This window comes from Perna viridis, chromosome 6 (genome assembly GCF_037379345.1).
Source record: "Perna viridis isolate PV_CMFRI_1.1 ecotype Kerala chromosome 6, ASM3737934v1, whole genome shotgun sequence".
In the NCBI taxonomy this organism is placed as follows: domain Eukaryota; kingdom Metazoa; phylum Mollusca; class Bivalvia; order Mytilida; family Mytilidae; genus Perna; species Perna viridis.
Window position 1 is genome coordinate 13,170,389 of NC_142450.1, and position 12,691 is coordinate 13,183,079.

General features: G+C 32.0%; 1 protein-coding gene across 11 annotated transcripts in view; it reads left to right on the top strand.

Annotated features, from left to right (window-relative positions):
* The window catches only part of LOC148613709 (transcription initiation protein SPT3 homolog), an 81,945-nt gene extending 69,916 nt beyond the window's left edge, over positions 1 to 12,029 (top strand). For 8 of the 11 annotated variants that reach the window (XM_088587245.1, XM_088587239.1, XM_088587240.1 and 5 more), the window contains 10 exons: positions 263 to 331; positions 1,169 to 1,233; positions 2,297 to 2,372; positions 3,156 to 3,277; positions 4,308 to 4,481; positions 5,252 to 5,317; positions 5,735 to 5,791; positions 8,996 to 9,097; positions 10,375 to 10,488; positions 11,277 to 12,029. In XM_088587245.1, coding sequence (XP_088443371.1) covers positions 263 to 331; positions 1,169 to 1,233; positions 2,297 to 2,372; positions 3,156 to 3,277; positions 4,308 to 4,481; positions 5,252 to 5,317; positions 5,735 to 5,791; positions 8,996 to 9,097; positions 10,375 to 10,488; positions 11,277 to 11,321 — 890 coding nt within the window. In that variant the 3' untranslated portion in view covers positions 11,322 to 12,029. The remainder of the gene's footprint in view (positions 1 to 262; positions 332 to 1,168; positions 1,234 to 2,296; positions 2,373 to 3,155; positions 3,278 to 4,307; positions 4,482 to 5,251; positions 5,318 to 5,734; positions 5,792 to 8,995; positions 9,098 to 10,374; positions 10,489 to 11,276) is intronic. The other 3 variants (XM_088587248.1, XM_088587247.1, XM_088587249.1) reach the window with 1 other exon arrangement.
* Positions 12,030 to 12,691: the final 662 nt, after the last annotated feature.

Here is a 12,691-nt window from a genome sequence, read left to right on the forward strand (position 1 = left end):
TAAGGGAAGATTTGGATTGAAAAGGTTGTGACTTGAACTATTTAGAAATTAAGGGCCAAAAAGAAGCCATTTTGATTCTGGTCAGATTTTATATCCTGTGGAAAATGTCTTATCACAATAAAAATTCATAGCATATCAAGCTTGAATTGTATATCTGTACTTGCCTTAACTGTTCAAGTTTTAATGTCTGTGGTCATATTAAGTTGTACCTTGCAAAACATTTTATTGAATCATCCCACATCACTACTTTTCTTTGTTTCAGATAAACCTGCACCAGTGAAGAGGAGAAGTAAAATGTGTCAGGATTTTCTCCAATCTATTGATCAAACTGGTACGTATTCTGATATCATAAACTGTGCATTAGATACTGTGAAAGTACTTAAATTTGTGGATGTCAATTTCGGTGGATTAGGGAAGAAACACAAATTCACGGATTCTTGAATTCGTGGTTTTGAGATTTTGAGTATTCACTTCAGTGGAAATCTCCTTTTTGTTGGGAACCAAATATCATGGTTTGACCTACCCCTGAAAACCACGAAAATTGGTACCCCAAAGATCAATAATGCTTTCACAGTAATTGGTGTTTTAATGAGTTTCAATGGCTTTGGCAACTTGAAATATTTTCTTAAGAAGTAGTTGAATTGAATCCCTTATTATAAAATGGTTTATTGTTGTATAAATCCACATTTTTAGAGTTTTTTTTCAATGCAACATCATGTGAAGAAAGTAAGTATCGGTCAAGATCTGTCGATGACCAGCTATTCCTTTTGCTGATTTTTTTTGTAGGGTACTGTACATGTACTAATGTTCTCTATTTTCGCCTTGGAAAAAAATGTACTCACAAAATTGGTTGTTAACCCTGTGTAATGCCTATTTGATTTTGAAACCATGAAAAATAATAAATGCAAATATGTTCATTTGACAGAATTTGGAAAATTAGCAACTGTGAAAATTAATATGTTTGCATTAGTTAAGATTATATTTACTTGATCGTGTCCCATGCACTGTCATTTTGTTGTTTGAAATTTTCAGGAGATACCGAATTGGGATGTTTTTGTGCCTTTGACATTTCACCTATGCTAGAGAGGTAGAGATAGGACTACATTAAGCCATTCTGTTTGTTTTTAACACTGGTACGTGTCTGATTTTCATTTGCTTGATTTTTTAGGTGAATTAATGATCCTCTTTGATGAGCTGGATGAAGTTGATGAAATAAAGCATGAAAGACTCCTGGTAACTTATATTTATACCCTTACTTATCCAATGTAGGGGGTATATTGGAATTAACTTGTCCGTCCATCTGAATTTTCATTATTTTATCCAATAAGTGGATTTATTTCAAATTTGGTGTGGGGTTTCATAGAGTTGTGGCAGATGTTGTCAGCAGTTTTGGTTACTCAACTTCCACTAGATGGATTTATTTTAAATTTGGTATGCACTTTATAGATTTTTGGCATATGTTGTGAGCAATTTTAGTTGCTCTCCTACATCAACTTTCTGTTTCATGGGACTTTGCAATTCCTCACTATATGGAATGATTGAGAATTTTTTTGTTAAAAAATCTCACCTCCCGTTGGGTGGATTGATTACAAGTTTGGCATGTGGCTTCATGTAGATGGAGTGTTTGTTGTAAGCAATTTTAGTTGCTCTCCAATCTCAACTTCCTGTATATGTGGGGGTATGTTTAGCATGTACATGTGGGGATATGTATAGCATGACAATGTGTGAAACTTCATGCTTCATGTTTCTATTATTGATTTTAATTTTTCACAAATTTTACTCCAAAACAATTTGACAAATTAACACTTTTAGTTCCATAAGCCTATTCTTACCCCATTATGTATGGTAGCCTGACAAATGAATATATACAAAAAAACATACACAGACATTAAGGAGGTAGACCTAGGGTAAGGGACATTACTATTGAAGTCAGTGATATGTTTGTATCATATTCAATTTCAACAAAGCCTCTTAAGCTTTTATTTAAAACAGAATGAAATTAGTCCAAGTTAGTTTAATGCTTACACGAGATTGATGTAAAATGCTGAATACAAACGTTCCAATGATTTGTAAGAGCTGTGTCCCTTACCCTAGGTATACTACCTATAAAATAAGTAGGAATAGTTTATTTAGTCCTTATTGGCACCAAAGCCTAATGAAAACAGGATAAGTTAAATTTTCAGTAAAATCCAAAATGTTGTTTTCAAGTAAGGCCATTTTGAAAACTTTGCCATCCCCCTTTTTTACCATTACATGGTGGGGTATCACTTAATGTTCCATGAATGCCCTATTTTAGAGAGCTGAGTTACAGACAAGAGGAATGGATGACAAACAATACATGGAATACTTTGAAGCTAGACAAGCCAGCTTTAGTAAGTCTTGGTTATTTTAAATACTGTAAACCTATTGATTTTCATGGTTGCTAATTTTCGCAGATTCTGTGCAGTGAACACATTCATGGGTATCAATTTTTGCACTTTTAAAAAATGTTGTTATATACCGGTAGTGTTGAAAATCAATTGCGCAGGTACTATTTTTCACGCTTTCCAGTCTACCTTGAAAATAGCAAAAATTAGAACACTGCAAAAATTAATACTTTACGTTAGGTCTTTTCAGTAAAAAATTGCAATATTAAAAAAAAAGGATTTTAGAACGGCCAATTTAAATAATATAGAAGGTTGAAATACAGGTCTTTCCAAGAATCATGCACAGTGGAACACGTTAATATTTTTTGTCAAGATCTATAATGCAGTGAAACAGGTCTAAACTGAACCCCTGTTAGACTTTGACAATGGTTTACTGAATTTCATAGTAAAGTTTTTTCATGTACTATTTGTCAGTAAAGTATATCTTTCGCATTCAAAATAAGGCTTTCTAGTAAAATCTTATATCAGTAATTATCTCCACTTGGATTCTCAAGTTTAAAAGGGGAGATAATCAAACTATAATGTCATATATATATATATATATATATATATATATATATATATCATAAATATTTTTTAGGACACTGTAAGTTTTTAAGTGTTATTGGGAAAATGCTGAATAACAAAAAAAAAACTTGCAACTTTTGATGCAAGTTATGAAACTTTTAATGAAGCAGAAACTGGTTATTTAGGCATTAGTTTTATCAGTATCTTTTCAACATATTTCAGACAGAAGGTACAAAACGCAAAGGTTTAAAGAATGGTTACTGGCTGGTATAAATTTAGAGGTTAAACCAAATCCTCATGCTGTAGAGGTTCTTTCATACTTTGCCTATGAAACTGTAGCTCAGGTAGGTATCTTTATTACCCTACAATGCTGTAATTATACCCCGTTTTTTTATGGAAAAGGGGATATACTGTTTTACCTCCGACTGTGTATCTGTCCACAATTTTTCCTGTCACACTTTTCTCATTAGCTGCTCATGACAACGGCTTGAAATTTTAACACATTATTCCTGTAGTTACGCCATATCGTTGGATCCATTTTCGGAAAAATTTGACAACAACTTCTTGCTTACCATGGACTTGTTTAAATTTTTTTATATTGTGATTGATAGCAGGGGTATCACTAGTGAGCCATTGCTCACAGTTATTTTGTTTGTTTTGCATGCTTGCAGGGCATTCTGAGTTACGATTGTTTTAGCCTACATGTTTGTCCTCTTTATAGAAATACCAGTAGTTGTAATTCTATGATTAACATTTTGCTAATTAAATAGCTCTGTTTTTTTTTGTGGTTGCTGAACTTCTTTTTCTCGATTTCTGACTACATCTGGGAGTAGACGGCCCAAAAACTGGTCCACTTTACTGTACCACAAATCAGTGATGAATTAACCCATAATTTCCATTGGAATTGCCTGTACCAAGCAAGCTAGAACCATTGCAATTATTTCCAACTTGCTATTGCTACTGAATATTTTCATGTTTTATTACAAGGCAAATAAAAAAATACCTGTGTTTCCACTAACATGCTCTTTCAAAAACTAGGATCTGTAGGTCGGCAAAACTTTATTTCTTCATTTAAAAAAAAGTTTTTGACTGGTTTATTTCATAGGCACATTCAGGAGATGATCGTTTACATTTTGTTCCACTTTGCTGATTATTTCCAAAGTTACCTACTTTCAGTTTTACGTGTTACACCAAAATTTAAGCTTTTTTCTAAAGACTTAAGATATTTTTTTTTTCAATAAATCAGTCAAAAAATGGCAGAAGGAGTAGGCACATAAAAAAAGATCTTTGGTGGTTAGTGCAAACACAAGTTATTTTTTTAGGCCTTAACAGTAAGTTCTACTGTCAAGTAGACAAAATAGTATGATTTTTCAGATTGTAGATTTAGCCTTGCTTGTAAAACAAGATATGAAGGCAGCTTCAGGAGATCCTTTAACAAGAAATATGCCAAATGTCTGTATCAACTTATATGATCAATCACCTGTTAGTGGGCCAGCAGCTCCTGTCACACCACCAACACCAACTCCCCAGGGAGTGATGTCTCCACCAGTAAGTACCAGTTTTTAAAGTTAAGTTTCCAAAGTGTCATCCCCTAAATCTGTTACATAGGAAGTAATGTCCCCTCCAGTAAGTACTAGTTTTGACCGTCTGCCCCAGTGACATCCTCTACATCTGTTCCATAGAGAGTTATGTCCCCTCCAGTAAGTACGAGTTCTGACCTTCTGCCCCAGTGACATCCCCTACATATGTTACATAGGGAGTTATGTCTTTTCTAGTAAGTACGAGTTTTGACGGTCTGCCCCAGTGACATCTCCTACATCTATTACATAGGGAGCTATATCCCCTGCAGTAAGTACTAGTTTTGACCATCTGCCCCAGTGACATCCCCTACACCAACTGCTCTTTGTGGGTAAATGGTGTCCCATACAGCAAATATGCATAACTCCTCTGTGGTCAGTGAGGAGTTCCATTCTCCTCCCCACACTGATGACATTACTAGCAAAATGAAATTCCTTGCCTGAGTAGATGAGATTCTCAAGAAATATCTGGAGACATCTTGAACATTTTGCACTCTCAGTTTCATGATCTATTTAATATTTTGTGATGTTTATCAAGGTACACTTAGCCCTGTCCTGACCTTTGATGGGCGCGTTAGAAAATGTTTGTGTAGACTTTCTGACAATTCTTTAAAAGGTTTTAAGTTTTGAGTTAAATTAACTTCCTACATAGAAAATGTTAATTGAAGATTATTTTCTAGATAATTTTAGTTTCTATTATTTATATTTTCATTAATTATATTGACACATTTTAAATTTTAGACTACACAAGCTGAGAGCAGTCAACAATCAGAAAGTCTGAGGCAACTTTTAAGACCACCAAGTCAGGTAGTAGCCATGGAATCAGAAAGCCAATCAAATCGTACTATTCATGTCAAAACTTTTTATTTACATATATCATGATTTGTTTTAAATATTGTTATATCCTTGAAGTTGCTCATCTTTAAGTATTTCTGAGTTTCCTTTATGGGATAAAAAATTACCCCAAATATTTTTAATGCAAAGATAAAACAAAATAATATACTTGTATTTTCAACTTTTAATGTTCAATGTAAATATAAAATTGATTGGCATTTATAATTACTTTTTATAATTCAATACCCAATGAATTCATTTTTTCAAGAAGTAATTTTATTTTGTTATATTTTCTGCATTTTGCCATTAAGTGTGAGGAAAGGGAGATAATTCTTTTTTTCCAGGTACATGTACATGGGTCATTTATAAAAATTTATAAGTATATTTCAGACTTCTCCAAATGATACCAAGAATCTAAGACAACTTCTATTAACATCATCTTCTAAGGTTTTCATACTTAAGCCTCCATACCATAACATGTGTTAAAACTTTTGTACAAATGATAAATTATTTGATTTCTGCAGAAACTGTTGATCATTTCATGCATATTTTCTTCCTTTCCTATATTAAAGTTTACTGCAGTTTCTTTCCAGTTTTGTATGATAAATCTATCTTCCATTTTTAGAGTATTTTTGTGGAAACAGGTGTCTTGTAATGGGACAAAACAAATTTTTTAATTTTTCAAAAAAGAAAAAAAAAGAACGACCTAATGACCCCTGCAGCATGAAATTGTATAAGGTACATGTCAAGATAAATTGTATCTGAGATGGTGAAATAGATAAGAACATTGTTAAACAAAATATGTTTATGTCTTTAAAAGTCCTTACAAGTTCCTGCCATAAAAGGGAGATCACTCTGCAAAATGGAGATAAATCCTTTGAACAAGTAGCTAACTCGTAAAATCTTCTGAGTCCTCCAAAACAATGATATAATTCAGTATACAAAATAATCATGCATAGTAAAACAATGTAAGGCTAAGTATAAACAAAAACAATGTTATGGTAAGGAAAACTGTATTGCTATTATTTAATCAGATATGCTATAAGATGTGAAGAGTCACCTTATGCCCAGTTTTCCCAGCTCCAAATCTGCCCTTTTTGCACTCTTTTCCCTTTGAAGTATTGTTAATTCAGAAAGTATTGCAATGTTTTAAATAAAGCTACTCTTTTTTTTTTCTATGTCAAGAAATTGTGTTCACATGGCGACAAGATTTTTTTACCTGTGGTAAAAATAGCCTTAATGCAAGTATTTCACCATGAAGCCACTCCACACAACCAATTCACGTTTAAAAGTTCAGCAAAAATATTATTTGATTGTTTGATTAACTGAATCTGGAAATTTACTTCATTTTGCTTAAAGAAATTCCTTTTGGTAAAATAAGACAGATCACCATATATATGCATGCATGTACATTTCTGAATTTACAACTTTCAAATCTTGTAGTACTGCTTCTGGAAGTCACTGATCAATAAATCTACTTACAATTAGGTTAAATTGTATCAGTTGGTCCAATAGAAATACTGTGAAAATTCTTTAATTTGTGGATACTAATTTTCATTGATGAGGGAAAAAACACAAATTTGTGGATCCTTGAAGTCATGGTTTTGTAGTTTTCAGTATACACATCAATGGGTTTCTCCTTTTCATTGGGAACCAAACTTCGTCCCAATTGATACCCCACGAACCCATGAAAACCACAAAAATTGATACCCCACGAACCCACAAAGTCCACAAAAATTTACACACCACGAATGATAGTATTTTCACAGTGTGCACTATAAAGGATGAGCACAGCCAATGTAGTTGAAATATTTGTTGCAAGAAATAGATTCTAGATGTACTAGATTAGATTTTCAAAGAAATGTGGATTTTCACATGAAAATAAAGTTAAAGCAATATGATATGTCCTCATATTAATTATTCAATGGAATCATAAATTTCCCTTTTCAAAGTATGTTGAAATTCAAGAATTCAAAGTGTAAAGGAAATGTGAAATTTGGAATGCCATGCTAATTGCAGATGCCCATGAATAGATTTCAATAACTCACTGCAATAAATTATGGAACCCAAGACATAAAAAATGTTATTATTCCACTAAGGCAAGAACAAACATGTTTATTGTATAGTAATGTATTTTCCATTGAAAACAAGGTAAAGTTCATGTCAAATATATTTCCATAATCAACTGAGCATTATAGCTTTGTTATGTCGTCAACTACAAAAAAAAAAAAAATAAATAAGTCTGTAGCTAATGCTATACAATAAAAAGGGTTATTGCATGTATACTGTGAAAGTATTTTTTTTCGTGAATGTTAATTTTCGTGGATTAGGGAAGATACACAAGTTTGTGGATTCTTGAATTCACGGTTTTGAGGTTTTCGGTATACTCATCAATTGGATTCTCCTTTTCATTGGGAACCGAAATTTGTGGTTTAGCCTACCCACAAAAACCATGAAAATTGGTACCCCAGGACCAGTAGTACTTTCACAGTATTGGAAAATATTTTCGTTTGTAGAATGGAATATGTATTGCTATCACAAGTGTAGCAATTTGAAATTCTACTCGGACAATATTTCCCAATATTCATTCAATAATCCCAGTACAATAGATTTTTATGCATTTTTGTGTTGTTTAACATTTTAAATAGCTCTATGTTGATTACTCCTTGTGAAATAAACTTTTTTTAAGTAGCACTCCAGCTAAGAATTGTGCATAATGTGATTTATGGGTTAAAAGCCTACATATTTTTATTTTTGATATTTGGTTTGAATTGCCATAGTAAACAGAAATAAACATTCAAATTTTCATATAACCTGTGTTCTTGGGAGATAAAAATTATATAGAATGCACTGTATAGTTCAAAATTAAGGGAGATAACTCTATAAATGACACTCAAATGCAATAGAATCTATTGGATTTTCAATGCTGATTATCTCCTAAGAGCAGACAGATTTGAATGAATAATTGCACATTTTATAGTATAGACCCATAAAACAACTTCATTACAAAAATAAAGATATGTAGCCTTTTTTGGGGTATATCACATTTTTCAGATTTTGCATGATTCTTACAAAGACAGCTACTTAAATGTTTAATGTATTACTATAGCTTATTAAGTATTGGTTCTATTGTTCAAAGAGACAAACTCAGTCTAAAAATAAATTAAAGTGAAAAATTCAACAGAGTGAGAATTTCTTAATAGTATTTAATATGTTAAAATCCATCAAAGTTAGGGATTTTACTGATCATTTTCATAAAATATTGCCAAAAAATATGGAATGTCTCAAAATTGCATAAATAGGTCTGTTATTCTTAAGGCTATTCCATATAAAGTGTGTTCTGGGGGCAGAATGCACATGATAATTAGGAAAACCTCCAGCACATTAAAATCAAAATGCTATACATTTGTCTTTTAAGAAAAATTATATTTTTACGGCCAACTAATGCATTCTGTCTCCTTAGACATTTTTTTTTAGAACAGCCCTTACATATTTAATTCATGATGATGGTAAATATTGATGAAATAGTTTTTCATGTTTTAGAATTGTTTAAACCCTATATATTCATAAAAAAGGATGACCTCCTTTCATCAACTAATGAGAGTTGTTTTTATATTCAATATTTGGAATTATATTGTTGTGAACTTGTAGACAAGCACTACAGAAACACCAGAGAGTACATCACAGACCCAGACACCCACCAGCAGTAGTGCATCACTAGCTAACAAAGCCAAGGCTAAGAAAAGAAAAAAGGTAAGGTCTGGGTCACGAATTTAACATGAGGTTGTGCTGAAAATCTCTTTTGCTGGCAACTGTGACAGATTTAGGTGGAATTAGCAGTTTTACTGACTATCAGGATTTTGTTGTTTCAAACCTGCATTTGCAGCTTCATGTATTTTTGGAAGGAATTATGAGGCACACCCATAACAGAAATTGAAAATGACCTTTCAGAATTGATCAGATGATTCTTTGGCTGTGATGTTACCTGCACAAATGTACGTCATACACTGCAAAAATTTTAAAACGTTGAAAACATTGTTTATACTATGTGCATTTATATGCCATAATTTACTCTAGGGAAACAAAAACAATGACCTTAAAATAAAATAAAGTTGCTAATGTGAAACAAACTATAATTATTTTTTTTTTAAAATAATTTTAAGATGTCTCACATGTCCTTTCTGCATCATGTTGAAAATATACATATATGTCCTTTTGGTGGCCTGCGGAAAATGAGTACACGTTCTTACCTTGGTCAAATGTGAGCCCCTTCCTTGTCTCCTAATTAAGAATGCATCATTGTCCATTCTTATTGCCATGTCAATAAACTAAGAATAAACTATCAGCTCACTCATTATATTTTCTGTTTATTAAGTATAAGTTTTTGAAAGAATCAGGCAAAATGGGAAAAATCAGAAACACGCATGTTGAAAACCTACTGACCTGATGATATAATTTCACTCAAGGATACTTTCTCTACATTTAATCTCTACATTGCTGGATTTGCTCAGAATTTTTGCAATAGAATGTTTAAAAAATTAGGTTTTTGACAGAGTTATCTGCCCTAGAAATGTTCATTTTCAGTGCATCTGAATGAAATTATAACTCAGTTTACAAAAATGATATGGAAAATCTTGTCTTTTTTCCTTGATTCTGATGATGCAGATAATCAAGAATTAAACTTTCAAAATGATGGTTTTTTTTTCATACCATGTTTCACCCACTGCCTGATGATTACAGAGACTGACACTTAACGATGTATAACAACCATAAACAATTTTTTGGGCTAAAGATATGTAAAAATAATGGCTTTCTTTACAGTCTTCTCTCATTGGATACTACTAGTATTAAAAATGGCCAAAGAACCATGAAACCAACTTGAAATGGCCTATGTATATTGTTGTCTTGTTCATCCAATCTCCCTTTACAGCAAAACGAACTTATTTTTTCCACAGCAGTTTTTTTGATGGAACAGATAATCTGCATGATTATACTACCTTTAAATGTATGATTGTCACATTGAATTGTAGAGTGGTTATGGAGGATATATAGATGTGATTACATGTCAGGCGATTCAACCTAAAGATATTCAGGAAGTCATGAGACGGTATAGTCAGAATATTGGACCATTCGCTTCACAGAATGTAAGTTTTGTAAAGTTATCAAAAAAAAGTAACGAAGTATTAGATAGAATAAATTACAGCTATATTCGTAATCTAAGAATAGACATAAGCCAAAACAAGTACTATCTCTAAAAAAGAGATAGCCGACACAGTAAAATATGTTCTTTTCACATATAATTTTCAATACAACTTTTTTCAGTAAATTATCAGTATTTAGTCAATCGGGAAATAGAACTGTGATCATGTGATTTGCATTTCCATGGAAGAGTGTCTTTAAGGTCAAAGGATAAAAAACAAAACTATACCAACTAAGATTGTGAAATTCAAGTTGTTTTTAAGAGTAGAGATCAAGTAGCGGAACGAGTGAAAAGACCAAGAATTTCTCTTACAATGTTAAAGATAACTCAATCTTTGATATTCGACAAGTAAAAGTGTCTGTTTCTTGCGCGAAATCATATATATTTTGTTCTCCATACTAAGTATTTTGTGGAATTTATTTTGGTATTTTTTTTTTAGTCATACCTTTAATTAAAAAATACGTCAAAATTAGCACCTCAAAAAAGTTACTCGCTATATGTTATTCATTAACTCTTGACTGGACCAGAATAAAAACTAGGAGGATTAAGTTAATAAAAACTAGGAGGGTTAAGTTAATAAAAACTAGGAGGATTAATTAATAAAAACTAGGAGGATTAAGTTATCAAGATAGTAATATATTTATATAAATAAACACTTTTAGACAATAAGTAGTCTAATCAAACATGTATATTACTAATCTAATGATTTTTTACATTTTTTTTTAATTTCAGAAATTATTCAACCCACCGCCATTAAGTAGAATTTTGTGTGTTTGATGGAACTGTAGAGAATATCTTGAATGGCCATAAACAACATGTGCTTTCAGGAACAAAACATGAAATGTTAAATGACCAATCGGGGCATACTTTACTTCTGTAGAATATTGCTAGTGATGACAATACAGACTGCACTTTCGTGATTGACATGCATTACTGCCACTTACACATGGCAGCAATGTTCCACCTTTTCCATTTAAGTACCATTCTGTGTAAGAATCGGGCAACAATTCTCAATTTGGTCCCTTTTTTTGCCTCAACTATATTCAGTACATCTAGAAAACAACTGAAAAGCTATTTGAACTCATCCTAAAGCAAACATTTTGGTTATTTCTGCAGATTATCAGGTATAAATACTTGGTTAATGCAATAAAATCTCTGTGTTTTTTCCTTCATGTTGCCACATTTTATACACATTTTGTCCGATTCTTAGACGGAGAAGTACTTAAGTTTTATCGAACATTTTTTCATTGTAAATTACTAACGATTTTTTTTTATAACATTTGAAAATGGGGTCAGCATTAAGATTTTTTTTTTGCAGTTATTTATTACCATTACAATGTAAGCATCGTTAACATGCATGTAAATGAAAAAGCTTCATACAGAATAGTGAATCTTGCCTGTTCATGAATGTTAAATGTGAAATTTATATAGTATATTTTAATGCTGAATATTATGTTCTTACATAAATTGATGTGAAATTGCTAAGTTTTTTAATCTTTTTGAAATGGTATAATATACATGTGTCAGGGGTGTGGCGGGTGTGCGCCCCCCTAAAATTTGCAAAGCATGGGTTGTCAAGGGTAGATTTAGGCCGTTTTAGGTTGAAACTTTAATTTCTTGCTAATTTTACCACAAAAGATATCTACATTGCATACTAGAAGAATATTTCAAAAATTAAACCTCAAAAAATTTTTCGCATTGCTCAGCACAGCGAAATTTTAACTCTGCGCCCCCCTTATCTTAAATCCTGGATCTGCCCGTGTGTGTAAACTTTGCTATAATATAATGATGTCACAAGCTCATAACTGAAGGGATAAAGACAAAATAAAAATGACGATGATTGAAGTAATTAGCAACAAAAAAAAACCTAAACAAACAATTTAAAACATGAATTTACACATGTTGACATGCTATAGGTATGCCCACACTGGTACACAGGCAAATTTGCCACACATGAGAATCATATGGTTTGCATCATATGATCATATAAATCGAGCACCATATGATAATCATACGTTTCGGTATATGTATGATTATCATATGTTTTTCACTAACATGATTATCATGTTTTGAGCCAAAATTACCAATGAAAATCATATGATAATCATATGACTATCATATGTTAAACATCATATGATTGTCATATG